Here is an 18,413-nt window from a genome sequence, read left to right on the forward strand (position 1 = left end):
TCATCCACAACTGTTGACGATGACAGGCATGAATCAAAACCAACGCCTGGCAAATTGGACAGTGGAGTCCATTGGACAGCTGCAGTAGCAGTGCTCACCTTGCCAGGTGCTAGTTGAATATGCGCATTGGGAGAACTGGCAAAACTGAATGTATTATTTTCTTGTTCAAATTGTAAGACCTTACTTTACTCTAAAACTCTCAATAGTGGGACCAGCGACAGTGGGGTCGTGCGACTTTCAGAAATAGGCTTTCAAGGACTCAAGAGACAGAATTCTTGGCGCAAGACCAGGGAGGCAGTAGGATTCTGCGAGGACGACGCTATGACGGCAGGGTTTTCACCTTGCCTCTGAGTGTGGCCATGTGATGCAGGTATAAACACATCTGCCTCTAGACGTGGTTTAAGGACATTTTGTACATCCAAGTTAATTTGAAGGCATCTGTAAATCTTTATTTACACGTCTTAATCCTGCCATGGAACGTCCAAACCAAAGCAACCTATTACCACGTCAGTCACAGTGTTAACACATTCTTCTCCAGCAAACACAGACCTATAGAACTCCAAAGTGCAACATTTGAGAGAATTAAAAAATACATTTTAAGATGGGACAGTAAATTATGTGTTGAAACCATGTGCCATGGGGGTGAACAAGTGTCATTCTTTAAAAAAAACTGAATCAAAATCTCACTAAACGCAGCAGCAATATAACTAATCATTTACATCAAGACTGCATCTTACTCAGATCTGTCACTTCCTCATTCGACTAAAATGAGAATCATTTAGGAAACCACTGGAATAAAAGCCATCTCACCAGCAACCTGGAGCGTGATGACGTTCAACTAGTGAGAATGAATCTGTGGAATAGAAAGCCTTCAGAGTTATATATTGTTGCCGTGTTCAAACTGTCAGACCAAACTGATTTTTAGATTAAATAACATCCTGTCAACAGCCAACAGCTATTCTCCTGGGTTTTAGTCCTGTGTTGATTTAACTTTTTTTTGGTTTTAGTTTTTATGTCCCTTCCCACTGGCGTTAATAAAATATGGGAATACTTTGAAAGATTGTATATTTAGGAAATGTTGAGTATCAGAAAGATTCTTCTGTGTAGAATATTGGTCCTAACAACTCGATCCTGTATTTGGTAATTCCAGTGGTCAGGAAAATAAGATGGAGATTGAGATGCAGCAATATTCAGTTATTATGGTTCAGTTACTCTAAAGAAACTGGCTGAAACCAGTTAAACTTGCCATGTTGTTTTGTCCCCAATCACTGAAGTTTTAAGACTAATTAAAATGAATAAGAGAGCACATCTCGAACTAATAAATATCTGATTGGATTTACAGTCAATTTGACCGGGTCTCTTCAACTTCCAAAGGTCAAATGCTCTTTTGGCGCTTGAGTTTTTATTGCAACATTGATGGAAGCTTGGGTTCAAAATGAACTTGATGATTTGAAAGACAAAGGAGTGCCTGCTTGTGCATGTAAAATAAGTTATTCTTAAGACAGGTCAATTGAGGTCAGCTGGAATTGCCAGGTCTGTCACTGCAACGTGTATGTGCAGAGACAGTTTCACTAAGGACACTAATTTTCCTTTTTTGCATAGTTCAGTGTATGAAGCTTCTAAATGTCCGAGTGTATCTCCTGCTACCTCCTCAGGCTGGTTTGCTGATGTGGTTAAATACATAGTTGTCTTCAGTAATGAATGGAGGTTCCCAATGAGACAAAATGTCATATATATATAAACAATCAAACATTCTCAAACAGGCACTTAATCCGCTTTGAAATCACTAGCTTCACTCTGACCTCATTTACATTGCATTACACTGAAAGAGGCGCATTACCACTGAGCATTTGAATTATGTAAGCTAATCAGGTGGCCTGAACCAACAGGCATTATTGGCTGAGTTAAACAGATTAAAAGTTTTGACCATGCTGCAAATGGGCAGCGCAATTTTTCAGTGCACATGTAAAGCATGATGTTTTTACATTTCTCATCAGAACAACTCAATGGACGTCTCTCATGGAAGTCAACCTGTTTAAGTCGACCTGACCAGACCGTTGGCCTGATCTTTAACATACTTCTAGATACAGTTGACCGTTCTTTCACATAGTGAGCAGATATTTGTCACTAGTATAAAAGAAATTAACATTCACTATCGCTCTAAACAACATGTCAATGTTGTTTCTGCAGTTCGTTACTGAGTGGTGCAGCTCCGGGGCTCTGCAGGGGCAGAGAGTGAGTTGGGGGGTCGTGGTCTGTCAGGACAGCTAGCTGTGGCCTTGATGAGGCAAAGATGCTCATGGGACAGGGTGACAGCCTCTCTGCCCAGTGCTGCAGGGAGTTTAGAGTGGCATCAGCCTGGTGGTGTGAAACAGGAGGGGATTCAGGTCCTCAGCGTGGACGGCCCGATGGAGCGATGGCTCTGAGCGACTCCTTTCAATTTTTGGCAGCAGGTCTTGCACCTGCTCAATGGCCACCAGGATCTGATGATGGAAAAACCAAAAAAAAATGACGACATATTGTTCAGGTATTGTGTTCATATACATGGTTGTTACTCTCAGTTCTGGATTTTACAAACAACTGCGGATGTGCACAACGTAATAATAGCTAATATAGGGAAATGATGCATTGAGAAATTGACTTAACCGAAAGAAGAAAGTACATTTACATGGAACGGTAACGGTAATCCTTGTATTTTCACAACTTTTTTAAAGACATGACAGATGAAAATCCAGTGAGCAATGACAGCTAGTAGAATTTGAAACACTTTGAATTACACCAATAACCAACAGTACATCCACAGTTCCCTCTACACCACTCACCTGTGGAAACAGGGGTCTCTCATCACGTTTAAACTTCAGGCAGTCAACTATCAGCCTTTTCATTGACTTGGGTGAGGTACTATACAGCTTACTGAGGTCTGGAGACGAGTACCCACGTCCAACCAGATAGATAATCTGAGAAAGAAAAACAAACGGGAGACAATTACTGAAAAGTGAGGGAGAGAGCGCTCATGTCACTGTCTTAAAGGGATAGTTCAGTGATTTTGAAGTGTGGTTGTATGAGTAGTGTAGTGTTGAAATGGAAGTAGTGTAAGTCTGAGTCCCGCTGTTGCCGAGGGGACCACCGAAAAAACGTCTTTTTCGCCACATTTTTTTAATGCTTACTTAAAAAAATATCCGTTCAGTTGAACGCTGAAAGACGTTTTTCGGTGGTCCCCTCTGAAAAAAAGCTGGCTGTGTTTGATTGTTTTTTGTCGTCACAATGATCGCGCCTGAACCAAACATCAGGCATGCCCACCGCCACGCTTTAAAGCAACGCCTACGTGCGCTCCATTAGTGAAACTGAATTATTCCGACAACTTTTGGCTGGACTGCCATGGCATTTGGTACTGAAATTCATAGTTTCCAGAGGATGACATAGTAAGATTTTGATGTTGCTATGACTTTTTATATAATACCACCCTTGACTTTTCCTCTGGACGGTCAGGTTAAAATTGTGAAAAAAAAGTGTTGGTAACACTCTTCAAAATCTGAAAAAAACATGGTGGAAGTTTTAGCCTGAGAGAAACATGGCTGGAGGTAGATGCGCCTTATCAGCAAGTAAACCAAGATACTGCAACAGTTGCATATGCTCACCATTTCCTTATTTTATGGGTGTCTGGCCAACTTTAAAGCATATTAAAAGTCAATTGAGTGGATATGGAATCTAGTGTGTGGTGTAGGTTGTTAGGAGTATGCATGTAACCCAAATACACTGCTACTAACAAGCCTAAAACTGTCTTGATGGATATTAGATTACGCTGATAGTGAATGGTTCCTCGTGCTCGGAAGGTGAGGCGTGTTCATTCATGGGTGTTGTGTCAGCACAAAGTAGAGTGTGATGTAACCTGGTCTCTGTTGTTGATATTTGAGTACGGCAGGGTCCCTGACATCAGCTCAAACAGCACTACTCCATAGCCATATACATCAGACTGGAATGTATATGGGTTCCTGTCCTGCATTCGGATCACCTCAGGAGCCTGAAGGAAAAAAGGCAAAGAACAAAAGAAGGCACTTAATTTAAGTAATGATCTGCCATGTATCTAAGTTTTATTTATCTTCAATTTACATGATATAATTTAAACATGACTGGTTATACAAATTTAGCTTGTTGTTATGTCTTGTGTATAGCTAATATATATAATATAAATATATTTAAACAGGTTAAAAGCAGTTTAAATTGAGTGCGAACCAAAGAGCAGAATGAAAATATGACGGCGCAGAATTACAATAAAATTGCAAAAAGCACCTTTACTATTTCTAAGATTGCTTAATCCAAATAAAGGAGAAAGTTATCTTATATGGTAAAATATGGCTGGCTGATGAGGGGAGATCTGTATGTGAGAGGGGAGGGGAAGAGAGGGGAAACACCAAACAGTAACTGAACGCAGTGATTCTAGCAATGCCGGCAAAACATTTCAGTCAGCTGATTAATTCACCATTTTGTACTCCAATTGTCTGAAAATCTGACAACAACAGTGGCATTCCCTGATGTCACAAGTCACAAAGTTTTACAAAAACAGCAGTCGGTTCACAAGGTGTCAAATAGGGGACGTCTCTGTTGAATCAGAGTCATCATATACAGTAAATGAGACACTCACCATCCAGAGAATAGATCCACTGGGCTGTTCCACCTGTTGAGAGCCGCTCCACCGAGATTTCACTGTGGCCAAGCCAAAGTCGCCAATCTTAACAGTCCAGCCTTCGTGGAGAAAAATATCTAGCAGCAGAGCTCAGGAATCATGTCAACACACAGCTGGTATGATAATTCTGTCCACAAAAACTGACAAGATTTTTCTTCTGATTTCATTATGTCTTAAAATCAAAAGACTACGCGAAAATAGTTTGTTAAACTGTTGATCCAACATGGATACTTATGCCCCCTGACACCTTTAAATCTTAAGTCAACATTTTAGGATGTTATGTTGTCATCTGCATTTGATTGTTTGTTTAGTTAACAAGGTTACACAAAAACTACTAAATTGATTTCCATGAAATTTTCCATCCAGGTTCCCCCTCCCCCCACTTTCTTTAACAAGGTGATATAGGGTGTTAGCCTGAATGGAGGTATGCGCTCTCTGAACGCCCTTTCATTTCACATATAAAGCACCAGAGTATGCAGAACAAAATAAAGGAACATCTTACAGTCCTAATGCTCTGACTGCTCTATTCATATCTACCTGTTAAAAAGGTTATGGTTCATGTTTTGGAAAATAGCTACAGAACATGGTGTTCAAAATTGCCATTAGGGTTATTGATTTGAGTCTAGAGCGGTCTACGTCTACAGACAGTCTAGACCTGTCTCACACAGAATTTTTAACTGCCAGTCAAAAGCTGAAATTGGACAACAAAAAGATACTATTTGACTTCAGATCTCGATGAATTATGTTCTTCGCATGAAGATAACTGAAAGGGGGGAAAAAATTTTTTAGAACATTGATTTCATCCACCTTAGGCAACAGCCAACAACCACATTTTAAAAAGACCCTGTCATCAGCCTTCTCACAGGTTCTCCAACAGTATCAACATCAAGTTTTGAAAGTTTTAAGCTCATGAAATGTAAAAGAGCTATGCATCTCAAATAATGATCTATCTCTATCAAAGTTGTGCACTAGAAAAAGCACTAGGCCCACTGACAGTTGATGTGTCACGTATCTCAAAAAGGTTGTCAATAGTTAGCATGTGGTAATGGTGAAATGGAAACAAGCAGCAGGTCTTACTCCATGCCCTGTGCTGTCTGTCTGGCCACATCAATGCGCCGCATAGTGTCAAACTTGGTTTCTGTGACATGCAGATGGCGGTACAGGCTGCTGCCTTCACACCACTGTGTGATGATGGCAAAGTTGGGCTTAGTCATGTAGCCCATGAACAGCAGGATGTTGACGTGGCGGGTCTTCCTGCAGAGCACAGAAAAGGTAATAGGGTTAGAAATTCCATTGTCTCATTCAGGTCAGATTAAGATGAGGGTACTGTTATTGAAATAATATAATTGAGATAGAGTACGTGTGATAATGACATGGGCTAATGTATGTCAAAGTTAAAGTGGTGCCGATAAGAGTTATGATGATGTCCTACTTAATACCAAAGAAAGTGAAAATCAGTGTGAAGACTTTATTTAAAAAAAGCGGATGTGTCGTCGGATGTGACCCTAATAAGTAAGACTAAAACAAGACTTAAAGATATATCTACTGACCGCAAGACCTGCATTTCATTTTTGAAGGCCTGTAACTGCTCAGGCGTTGGCTCTGTGACTTTAAGGATCTTAATAGCCACGTCTCCATGCCACTTCCCCTTAAAGACGGTTCCAAAAGAGCCAGCACCTATTCTCTTCTGAATGGTGACTTCTCGAGAGTGGACCTCCCAGTAGTAACTTGAGTCTCTGTAGCCCCCTCGGTGCTGAAACAACATATGGACTGAATGATCTGAACTACTAACTCACGCCATAAACAAATCCTGTAGCATTTCTGCACAACCAATTTGTGAATAGATCCTCAACTTCAACATTAACTCTCAATACACTGATCTGAAGTAAATCAATAACCTGAATAAGGTCAAAGGTCAAAGATTACATACCACTTTCTTTTTGTCTTCAGAGGAGGAGGGCTTGCGCTCCTTGTGCTCTGAAGGAGACTTTGGCGGTCTCCTACCTGGAGAGCCAAGAGAAGAGGGTGGGCTGGTGGAGGGCTTCGGTGAGGGCTCAGGACCTGCAGAATTCCAAGGCAACACAACAAGAGACAATTCAAAAGCAGAATTTTTTAAAATCTGTAAGATCACAAAATAAATCACAGAAAAAAAAATCTAAACCATACCCATTGTGTTGTTGAATTTCAGTGCTTCCTAAACGGAGGAAAAACACAGCATATAGTTACTTCACACTGGATAACGTCAAAGTAAAGGCTTTAACATATTTTTTTTCCTTACCTACTTTACAAATTCCACAAAGGTTGGACCAGTGTCTGCTTAATGTTCGTGGATCATATACAATAACCAATAACAATTTGTTAAATTTGGCTTCACTATACATAAAACATGATAAGACTTGACTTTATTCGATGCAACCAAACAGCCTGGGTGACAAAACAGCCTAGTAGGTTAGGTGATTAAATAGAGATGTCGTATTGACCATTGTATCAGAGTTAATCAGCTAAGAAGAGCTGGTAATGGCTGAATATTTCAGGTGAGCAATAGCAGCCAATGAAAACATGGGTGATCACTTACCTCTATGATGCTGGCACCAACAGGTCCCACTGTGCTGACCATATGAACATTTGGAGTGGAGGTGGAGCGATGCCTCTGTAGAGACTGGCCATCTCCACCAGGCATGGGGAAGCGAAAGGCCGAGGTTGGGGACAAGAGGTTCGTCCTGTGTGATGGATTGAAAAAAGCAACCATTTGTATTTGAACACCAGTTTCACAGACTATGACTTAACTGTCTTTTTCGTTTGAATATAATTTGTTTAGTGAGGTGAAGGAGCTTACCCAGGAGGCTCTGGGGTTAAGGCTAGGTTGCTCTGTGATGGGGAATTCTCTGGCAGCAGTATCTGTGGGTACTCATCTGTACAAGGATTTGGATCACAGCTGGACAAAACATCAGGGGAAAAGTGATGGGACGAGACGTAAGAGTTCAAGTTGGTGAGGCTCTTGTAATATGAAATGTATGTTCTTTTAACATGGTCTCACTGAATCAAGTAATGACACCTGGCCAACAACTGTGTTGATCACTTTTACAAAAACTACTACTATCTATCAACAAACTTTTCGTTGATAATAATGGAGATTTTGATGTGTTGCTATCAGAAACTGTAATTCAATCTTATAATAGCACAGATGCAAAACATTCAAATCTGCATCTGGGGATCTGTATGTTAGAGCTAAAGTAGGATCCTTGTCATTGAAAAAGCGCTGCTTATTTCTCTTGATGATTAACACTAGTATTTGCTAGTAGTTTTTTAGTCATGTCTGGTAACTAAGGGTGAACAGGTTTTTGCCATCAGGGCCTCTAGGCTCTGGTATTCCTTGCTTGAGGAGATTAGACTTAACCAGCACTTTAAACAATTTTCAATCATTGTTTAAAACATCCTTTTCATAGGAAAGTCTTTTAATGCCTGTTGTTTTTATTCATTTTTTTGTTGTAAACTTGTTTAGATAAGTGTTATAGAAATTAAGTTCATTATTATCATCATTATCATATTTGTTCAGTATTTCAGATCCTTAACACTCTTGTTTTTGGACTGTGATTTGACGCCAGTACTATAAACCACCATATGCACTTGGTGCATCCACTAATAAACTGATCAACACAACTTAATGATGATGAAATTCTTCTTCAACTCACCGTTTGCTCACAGTATCCATGTCGACGCACACAGTAGGGACCTTGCTACTACAGTGCTGGTGAAATTTGTAGCCACATGTCTGACATCTGAAGCCATTAAAAAGGAATTTGTGGCAAAAATCACAGTAAGCTAGCTTGAAGAATGTTTTTCGTACCTGCACAGACAAAGAGGCCACAGAATTCACTTCTACAGCAACCACTTTTAAAACACAACGAGGCAAACACAATTAAGAACCAAAATAAAAGGTGTGTTTATTTCAAGTTCCCAATAGGCAGGCACTCTGTAAATATATAATATTTCAGAGATGCCATAAAAAATATAAAAAGGGTATGTGTTTGGCGGCTACTTACAAAGTTGTGCATGGTGAGGGGAATATCATCCAGGACCTCTACTAAAAGCTCCTCTCCAACCAGAGGAGTGATGTCTGTGTCCCAGTCAGTCAGTCTCTTACGACTAAAGAGGCAAAGACACAAAATGGAAAATACTTAAATGACAATACAAAGTTTGCATGTGTGCTAAATTTTACAGACAATTTTACAACCTCTCCTTTCCGATGATTGGGTATGGTTCCTGAGGAGTTATCAATTCAGAAGTTGGTTACCGAAATGGAGCTCCATGAATATAGCTTGTATAGTCTTCTTTATGGAGTTCACAAAATGCTCAAAGAGGTAATTTTAGGTTAAAAAGTAACAGAAACAATAACTGGCTACATGAGCTGCCTTATTAGTCTATTTGGACCCACCCAATTTGCCATGAGTCGAGATGATTAGCTGACTCTTGCTATTTTGGTGCTGATCTAGAGATGACATCTTTGAGGGGGACCGACTGAAAAAGACTGCGCACATTGATCTGAACTCATTTTGTGCTTGTTGAAGAGATAGTATCTCCAGCTACAAGATGTGAAGCAGCGGAAGTTGATTGAACAGTGTATTGATTTTTCAAGATATCATGCGTTTGTCTTATCAACACTAACTAATTTGTGAGCGGTTTTTCATTTTCAGTTCTGTTACATACATTCATTTTCTATCTGAATTTGAGAACCCATGTGTGATTATTTGCTGGCAATCAAGTTTTTGAAATTGTACAGCTTCAGATTGACTATGCACTTTATACAACTCAGAAAGAGTTGCTGATACTATTCAAATTATTGTGGCAATGATTTGCTTCCATTTCTGTCTGATGAAGGGACTGGTTGCATTTCTTGCCCAGTCTCTAACTCTTTTTTGACTGATGTCACGTGATTGCCGTCTATCACTTTTTAGGACATTATAGAGATTTGCAAAAATTTACTGGAGACTTACTATAACGCTTACCATGACCACTACTACCCTAAACTTACTAACTTTACAATTAAATGGCCGCGCACGCACGCACACACACACACACACACACACACACACACACACACACACACACACACACACACACACACACACTCACACACAGTATAGTAGCCTACCTACGTAATGTGTATTATGGCACTTTGTTTTTAACATGTATACATAACCTAAATACACAAACTAAGCCTACACCCCACTTTATACTCTGCCCTCAGTCTTAAAATGTAATCAAAGTATCAACAAACTACACTTTAAAATATGTAGCAATGGGAATTGTGACAATTCTTTGCTGCTGCTTCTTGATCTTGTATGTAGGTGATGAAGTAAGCCACATATTATCCCTGGAAGGAGTGGAGGGACAATCAACACACATAATGTAATCTTACCCTTCCAGAAGGCGGAATACAGCACAGCAGTCTTGGCTTAGGCCTCTCACTTTGAGCGCTTTGTCTAGACTCTCGTAAACAGTCTGTCCTTGGCGAACATTCACCTTAGAGCAGGAAAACATATTTGTACAAGTGTGACTTTGGAAGGCGTAATGAAAGTCCTGGGATGCAAAAATCATTGTTAACATTGACACTAAAAATTATCTGCTGTGTGACTGAGAATTTCCTCAAGACTAGATCTTCAGTCCGGAGCACAGATCCTTTTTCCCCCAAACAATTTTACATTCCTGTTCTGACCACAACAAAACTCTTACCGACAACACTGTAAGATATCAGTCAACCACAGCAGCTGCTTCAATGACATTTACCACATGAGATTTTTCACTACTATATTGTAGTCTTTGCCACCGATCAGATTACGGTAAATTTACTGTATCTACGAAATGTGGAATCAAGTTTTATTGAAAGGTATAAAGTGGACATGTATGCTCACTGATGTTTACAGTTGCTCAGCACTGTAAACGCTTGCACATGTGGTTTGAAGTCTTACAAAGAGATGTGAATAACATAGTCCATCACACAGATGATGGACAGTCAACATTACCCCTAACATTACAATTTAGCATAACGGCCAAAGAAAAGCATAATTAAAACAGCTATTTCTAAAAAATAAAATAATCTATGTCTGATGAGAATTATGAGTGAAATAAACCACAGATGGCAGCAGGACCATCTGTGACACAAACTGTCCACTAGCTTACTCAATAATGTGTTGTTATGGATGTAAAAACTTGTGTGAGTAATTGCACTTACCCACAGTGCTGGCATAAATCTTCCACAGATATGGTAACTGTCAACTATCACTTACTAATTCAGTTACAACATACTCATATTTCTATTAATTGAATATATTGTATGCCACCACACATCAGCATTATTGAGCGTCATCTCACCACTGTCCTCTGTTTGTTGGGGAGGTAGACTCTGATGGTGCCCCCACCACGGGGTACATCCTCCGGACTAGTCTCCCCCGAGGAGGAGTAGGAGGAAGAGGTGGAGGACATGACTAGAGGCAAGTTGAGCTGGGGGATGTAGTACTTGCTCTAGCAACACCGCAACCTCAGGACAACTTCATGCAGTGGGGTCCAGGGGAATAGCCTCTTTACTTAGAACCTGTAACAACATGGACATATTTAAATTTGAATGCAATATACTACTTGAAAATATGATGGATATTGAATCTAGGGGGAAAGGGCATTTTTCTGACTTAGATATCATAACGATACTATAGGTTGAAGGGTGTAGATGTCCTGCCTTAGAAATCAGCTGTAAGAATCCAACACATTATACAACCCGTGACAGCAAATAGCTTTCACACTGTACATGATGAAAAAGAAAACCAGATTCTTTAAAGATTTCAATTGTCTGCATTGAAATTACAAATGTAATTATATACTGTACAAATACCAGATTATACATATAGATTGATTTAAAAAAAAGTGATATATACATATATGATTGACATGTATATGTGTAAGGTTTTAAAAAGTAAAGCACAGGCAGGTTTATTTGTTGTTGGCTTTTTAATTATAAATGAATAATACATCAAATTAACAAGGAGTGAAAAGAGGGGGTTAGGGGTAAATGTATCTCTACTCTCTCAACACTGTTCTTTGTTGTAGAGAGACAAGTTGATGCCAAACAAATCCTTACACTATAGAGTCCTCTAGAGAGCAAGCAGAATGGACACTTTAAAACCCAGACTTTACGAGGTTATTGAAATCACTAAGGCTGCTTGATGGATACTTAATCCAGGATGCACCAGAAAAAAACCCCGACGAGTCGTGAAGGGTTCTTAATGATTCTCACGCAGGAGAGGAAAACAGTCAACGTAATTACTCGACTTTTGAATTATGTCTGGCGATACGAGAAAGAATGACATGTACAATGACCGGGTATTAACGTTTTATCAAAGTAATCTGGCAACACAAACAACAACGGTGTTTAAAGTCAGCAAAATAAACAGCACGGCAAACATTTCCCTGATTTAACCAACCTTGTAAAGGGGTGGGCTATTAAATTAAGGCTGAAATAAAGCGCCGACAAGCCAAGTTGCAGAGTAGCAACTTCGCTAATTACTCGAATGGTGCTAATGCTAGCTGACGTTAGCCAGTTAGCTTTACATGGGATTTGTCTGCTATGCAATGACATTTCAAATTTAGGGAGGCCAACTAACCAACTACTTTTAAAGGTGGTGGTAAAAGTAAGAAGCGGTATAGTTGCACTATAATGCTAACGACGAGAAGTTATCAAAGCTGTTGTACTCTGAAGCTGTTAGCAAGCTAGCTAGCTAAATGCGCAAGGGAGTGGGAGAGGAGATTATCTAGCTAACTCAATGGCTAGCTCACTGTAACAGTTAGTGTAGAGCTTGAATGCTAACGTTACTTCTAGCCAGCTAACATTAGCCAACTTGGGGGGGGGGGGGGGGTTACCACGGCGTCAGTTTGTTGGCTACTTCTACTTTTCCCAAAATAATCAACCGTCTCTTATTTCACTGACATCAGCAAAATAGTACGATCCAATAGTCACTATTAAATAGACATGGTAACTACTACACCTCAACGTAGAAGTGATTTATTACTGTTTGGATACAAAGTACACTCTTACCTGTAGCAGCCATCTTGAATTCTCTCAATCTGAAGTAGGATCTGTCAAAGAACTACGGGGAAAGCGGAAAACCTCCGAAATGCTCCGTTTTCATTGGTTAATTCTTGTAGCTGCTCTCTGTCATTTGACAACATCAGATGTACATGTAACGGGTAGGGAATCTCACTATAGTTCTGTAATGTAATTCAAACACACAACTCATGTTGTAGCAAAGACGAAAAAATACATACAATCAAAATCAGAATTATGAATTTTTGCATTTGTGTATGAATGTGTGTATATATATATATATATGTATGTATGTATGTATGTGTGTATGTATATATATGTATGTATGTATGTATGTATGTATGTGTGTAAGTTCTTATCTATATTTTTTCCACTCAAGATTCCACTCAACAATTCAGCCGATACAGATCATTGCAAACAACTTTTATTACAAAACAGGTATAATAGGGTTAGTATACAGTCTATGGTCAGTAGAGTATGTCTTACGTATTTGTTTACCAAATAATATTTGAACACGACGAAGGTGGCCATTATTCGTTGACTATAGGACACAACTGATTAGAACTTGTCATATTTAGCGGGTTTATGTGACAAAACCTCACTATCTTAACAATTTAAGAAAAAGGCAGTTTTTGACCACAGTTTGGTCTGGTTTTCTCAGTTCCTTTATTAGCTCCTATTGCACACTGAGGAACCTTCTTTTCTTTGCTGTGTGTGTAAACGCATGGTGACGCCACTCGACATCTGCTGTGCTCTCGTTGTCCAGGGTGCCTAGCTTGATCATGTACACTAAACAACAGAAGACACAACATAACAGATGTAAACACTTAACACACCTCAAAAGAAGTGCAACAGATAAGAGGATTTTAACTGAAATAGGAAAAAAAATCCCCCAAATGATAATTTCCAAGGAACAGAAATCCTCCTTCCATATTGGTTATTTATCTTCTTTTTTTCCTGAATGGTTTCATCATGTGTCAGGGATTTTTTCTACATATAAAACAGTGCATATAATATATAACACCTCACTCTAGCTGTGCAAGGCTTTATCCAGTGGTTATATAATATATGGAACTAATGCAGTCCCTCCACCAAGTACAGGATTTTGGCAAAACAAAGGCAGTTTTTTTGCGTTGCAAGCCAGGTTTGATTAGGTTGTATTAGTATAATGTAATCTGAAACATTATTTACATGTTGTCTTTCGTGATCTTGGAAGTTAGTTACCTGTAACTCCAAGAGCCTCCTGCGTTTAATTAATGATAATTTACAACACCCTGCAAACATTTCATCAGCCTGTGGTTGAAGGCAGGTCTATGGCACAACCTCTCGCGTGGTTCAAATAACATGCAGGTTGCATTAAATTATAATACTAAACAACCAGATTTACAAAAATGTATCTTACTTAGTATAAATTATATTATTAAGTTATGTTTGCATAATAAGTGATAAAATTATTGTCTGAAATTTAAATTATGTTGAGACAATGTTGACGCTGGGACCTGATGTCTGTTAAATTTTTCATTTTGGCCACATATTTCAACCCCTGATGATGTCCAGGTTTAGCCATCTCCATTTATTTTCATCGGTGAAATATTTGTTGGGATTGATTCCACCCTGCTTCTGGTCTTAGTGCTAAGCTTGCCTAACTTGTCCTGGATATCTATCTTTCCATACTTACGTTTCATTTCAAACCGGGGTCCTACTTCTGTCAGCTTAATGTTCTTATGGTCTGTTTTCTTGTAGGTGTGATGTCTTTAACAACAAAAAAGGATTACTACTATTATTACAGTCAAAGTATCTGTGTGGCATTTACATTGAGGGAATACTTTCTCACTGACCTGAACGAGATGAAGTCCTCTTGGTTGGCAAATGTGATTACACGCCTACTGTCCTCCTTCGGCACTGGAAAAAGATACTTGAGGATATTTGATACCTGTGCAAGCATAATTAGTTAGTTGTACACATAAACAAGTGGTAAAAGAAGATTTATCAGTATGTGTATGTGTGCAGTGCATGGTCCAGCAATCCCTCACCCTCTTGCCGAGCTGTGAGGTGAAGTTGTGAAGAATGAGGTGGGGGTAGGCCTCTGACATGGTGCCTATGTCTGGAACATCGTGCCTCATCACCACATTGTAAAGTGTGAAATAAGCTGTGGGTCCGAATGGCAAGTGGCACACCACCAGGCCATCTGTAAACATACAAGAACAAAAAAAGTGCAGTTATTCTGTACAGACAGTAGTTTACTTTGACTTTAGTCAACACATCCAGTGGCTTCACGTAGCCTCACATGGCTGTTAAATGGCTGCAGACTCTTGCTTTGATGAAAATGAGTGCGGGTATAAACTTTCATGAGGTCATAATAAACTGGTTTTGCAGTTAGTGTAAAAGAAATCAGTGTACCTGTTGCACAGTACTCACTGGAAAATATCGACAGAGCTGACCGTGAAACTGTAACTTTAAAAAGGCCACTGCCAAATCTGTGTCCAAAGATTGAAAATGGATGTTAACCCTAACCCTAAGAGTTGGTATAGTGTGGCCGTTGGTTGCTTAATGTAAACACATTTTGAGAGACCAATCAAATGGCGCAAATGTGACATGAGTTAAGAGACGTACCTGGCTGTCCTCTTGTTTCGTGTACGATGACAAGGTCTGTGACATTGTTAGCTTTGCAGGCTCGCACAAGTGAAGGAATCTCATGATTTCCTCTGTTCATGCGCTGACCTCCAGGGAACATCAGCTTTACCTCCTGTAACAAGTCCCAAACAGCACCTTATTCTCCACTCTCTGTCCAATATTGCCCCTTACTCTCCACTGATGTAATTGTTAAAGGGGCAGTAAGCGATTCTGGAGAAAGCTTGTTTCTCTTTGTTGTTGTGGTGAATTTACTGCTCTGGTCATGCCGTGAACACGGGTCCTCCAGTATGGGAGTCCGACGCACTAACCACTAGACCAAAACCGCGGAGTTGCAGCACTACCCGCCAGAACATCTCTTAAGGTGTTGACGAGTGATGTTTACAAACTGTGCTTGTGTTGTGTGGTGCAGTCAGCTAACAGATGGTGAGGAAATATTCGCAGATTTTTACAAAATGTACTTTCTTTAGAATTGCTTATTGCCCCTTTTAAATGAAGAATAAACTGTTTAAAATGAAGCTGCACAAGGCTTTGTGCTGCAATTTTCTGTGATAAATATCGAACAATTGTCATAACTGCTGTAGATATCACGCCACACGGCATGTACATATGCATTTCATCGTGGGGAGCAGAGTGAAAAGCTGTCTGCAGCTTAAGTTTCACTGCCCTGCTCAGAGACAAAGTGAGCTGTGACTGATACATGGCCCCCTGAGAAGCCTTACATCTGGCTGCATCGTTCTACCGGTGCCCGTGAATCACACTAGCACCTCGAGATCAGTCTGCTGTCCTAACCGAGCGATTCACCACAGAGAAACTGGCCTGACCTTTGTAAACATTTTGAGTCTGGAGCTAGGATCTCTGGATGTAGTGACCATGATTTTAGGATCTTCCACTCCGGCCCATTTATACTCATCGTCCATGTGAGAGCTGACACCTGCACAGACAAAATAATAATTGGATGAATTAAACAAAAAAAAGAGGAAGAAAACATACAAATTTGGGCAATCAGATAGAATATGGTTGATAATGGTAAGAATTGTGACACCAACCTTCTGCCCCTTCATCGTCATACTCGAGTAGTTTCTGCAGCTGCAGAGCTTCATTGCGTACTTCAGTTGGAAGCAGACAATTTTCTGCAGAGAAGAAAAACAATTGCTTATGTCATACAAAGATCTGATTAAAATCCCCCTCAAGTGTGGACAATGTATCATGCAAAATGGAATCTAATGCACATGCAATCTTACCATCCAGTGCTCCCTTCAGCTTCTGTTTTTTCTCCTCTATTGTCCGGAGTCTGTCCTCTTGTGCCTTCCTGTACAGGTACTCCCTCCTTAGTCTCACCTCTCGACGAAGCTGTTGACGTTACATGAAGACCATCACAACAAAATGTGCTCAAGAGATTCAGGCTCTTAATGGACAAATGTGTAGGAACATATGATTAATTCTGTGTATTTGATTGTGCCCAGATTAAATGACCAAACCAATCTCTACAGTTGACATGTTGTGTTATAAACAGCTTGAAGAGTAATTGAATAATGCTACCCACTCGGTATGACACGATTAACTCAATAGTAACATTTATCACTGTCGAAGAAAGGTATTGATAGCGTAATTAGTTAGCATTGGTGTAAATACACAACCCATTTCTCCGACTACATGAACCATTATCAAGCAGAGGCCCCAAATGTGATGCTTTAACATCACTGAGAACATCAAACCAACTTGAACTAACGTTAACGTTACACGTAGCTAACGAAGCTTTGTTTTTCGCCGCTATGAACACGGCTCATAAATATTTTATAAATCATTTTCGACTTACCATGATATCTTTCTTTCGCTGGTCGTCTACAGGCAAGAGCTACACACATGGATAGAAGATGTCTCGCAAACAAGAGTTTCTTTCATTGGCTAAAAGCGGCGCCAATGAGTGTTGTCGATACTGGCATGTGAGCTTTTCAAAATAAAAGTTCATTGTTGGCAACAGTGTTGAGATCTTGTAGATTGTGTTTGAAATACGTTTCAGCAATACAGGTTTCCATCTGCCATCGAAAATCCTTTCTGGAAAAGTCTTTATTAACAAATGAATATCCATAGTGGAAATCAATTTTGTTAAACTTCCTTTACAACACAAAAAGTCCTAGCTGAGCAAAAAATACAAAACATATTATTTGAAAATTTCCGAACAAAAGTATGAGGCAGGGTTTCGCTCAACAGCATTTTCATAATTTTTTTACACAAAATAGTGGAAATAAATGGTTCCTATGGTTATTTGTTGAAAATAAAATTAATAAATGCATTTAATGACCAGGTGACTTTAGTAAGATTCTTTGATTAAAAGAAACATTTTAAATTAACTTATACAGAGAAATGTTGAGAGATGTTGGTCAACCACAAGTTTCCATGCATGTGTATGGGGTTCGTGGGTAGCGCTGTATTGTGATGAACTAATGGCCTCTGTTCCTGTTGGAAGTGTCCATCACTAACACTCACACTTGTCCTTCTATCTTGTACCTTGTTCAGACTTTTTGGCATATCCAGATTGTATTAAGATTGATTTTACAAAGTCTGAACATCAAAAAGAGAAAGGAAAAATAACTGTATTTCCACTTGTGTTTTTGTGAGAAATTGTTTAAAAAAAGAGTAACCCCTTGTGACTAAAACTAAATAGAGTATGCCAGAAATTGTATTCAGTGTGCATTTGATGCGTCAAATAAAAGCAATTTTAGTCTGTCAATAAAGGCACATTAAATGTGTAAAATACCAAATTTTGACTTCTGTCCTGTGTCCTCACAGCTACCACAGCAAATTTCATTCCACCTTTAACAGAAAAAATCTTTGGAGTCTTTCCTCAACATACTAATAGTCATTAATGGGTTAATATGAGTTTTTTATGGCAAAAGTTATTAAAACAATTCTTAACTTGCCAGGATAAGAGGTTGCAATCCCCCCTGCAGGAAAAATGAATGAATGTTCTGGTTTGGAAATGGACAAAACCATGTTGTG

The 18,413-nt window shown here is 39.4% G+C and overlaps 2 protein-coding genes across 2 annotated transcripts; both read right to left on the minus strand.

Annotated features, from left to right (window-relative positions):
• Positions 1–423: 423 nt before the first annotated feature.
• araf (A-Raf proto-oncogene, serine/threonine kinase) lies at positions 424–12,919 on the minus strand. Its single transcript, XM_035640840.1, has 16 exons — positions 12,771–12,919; positions 11,057–11,276; positions 10,104–10,207; positions 8,728–8,830; positions 8,377–8,531; positions 7,521–7,619; positions 7,260–7,404; positions 6,851–6,878; positions 6,615–6,745; positions 6,235–6,437; positions 5,762–5,938; positions 5,401–5,447; positions 4,643–4,761; positions 3,890–4,021; positions 2,823–2,957; positions 424–2,483 (listed from the first exon to the last, which is right to left on the minus strand). Exons 2-16 carry the CDS (start codon positions 11,165–11,167, stop codon positions 2,343–2,345), a joined length of 1,830 nt encoding a protein of 609 aa, XP_035496733.1. The 5' UTR covers positions 11,168–11,276; positions 12,771–12,919; the 3' UTR covers positions 424–2,342.
• A 268-nt stretch (positions 12,920–13,187) lies between these two features.
• On the minus strand, positions 13,188–17,278 carry imp4 (IMP U3 small nucleolar ribonucleoprotein 4). Its single transcript, XM_035640845.2, has 9 exons — positions 17,230–17,278; positions 16,655–16,763; positions 16,460–16,543; positions 16,235–16,344; positions 15,393–15,525; positions 14,813–14,967; positions 14,618–14,712; positions 14,458–14,531; positions 13,188–13,568 (listed from the first exon to the last, which is right to left on the minus strand). Exons 1-9 carry the CDS (start codon positions 17,230–17,232, stop codon positions 13,456–13,458), a joined length of 876 nt encoding a protein of 291 aa, XP_035496738.1. The 5' UTR covers positions 17,233–17,278; the 3' UTR covers positions 13,188–13,455.
• Between the last annotated feature and the right edge of the window lie 1,135 nt (positions 17,279–18,413).

The sequence above is a fragment of the Scophthalmus maximus genome, chromosome 19 (assembly GCF_022379125.1).
Source record: "Scophthalmus maximus strain ysfricsl-2021 chromosome 19, ASM2237912v1, whole genome shotgun sequence".
Lineage (NCBI taxonomy): Eukaryota > Metazoa > Chordata > Actinopteri > Pleuronectiformes > Scophthalmidae > Scophthalmus > Scophthalmus maximus.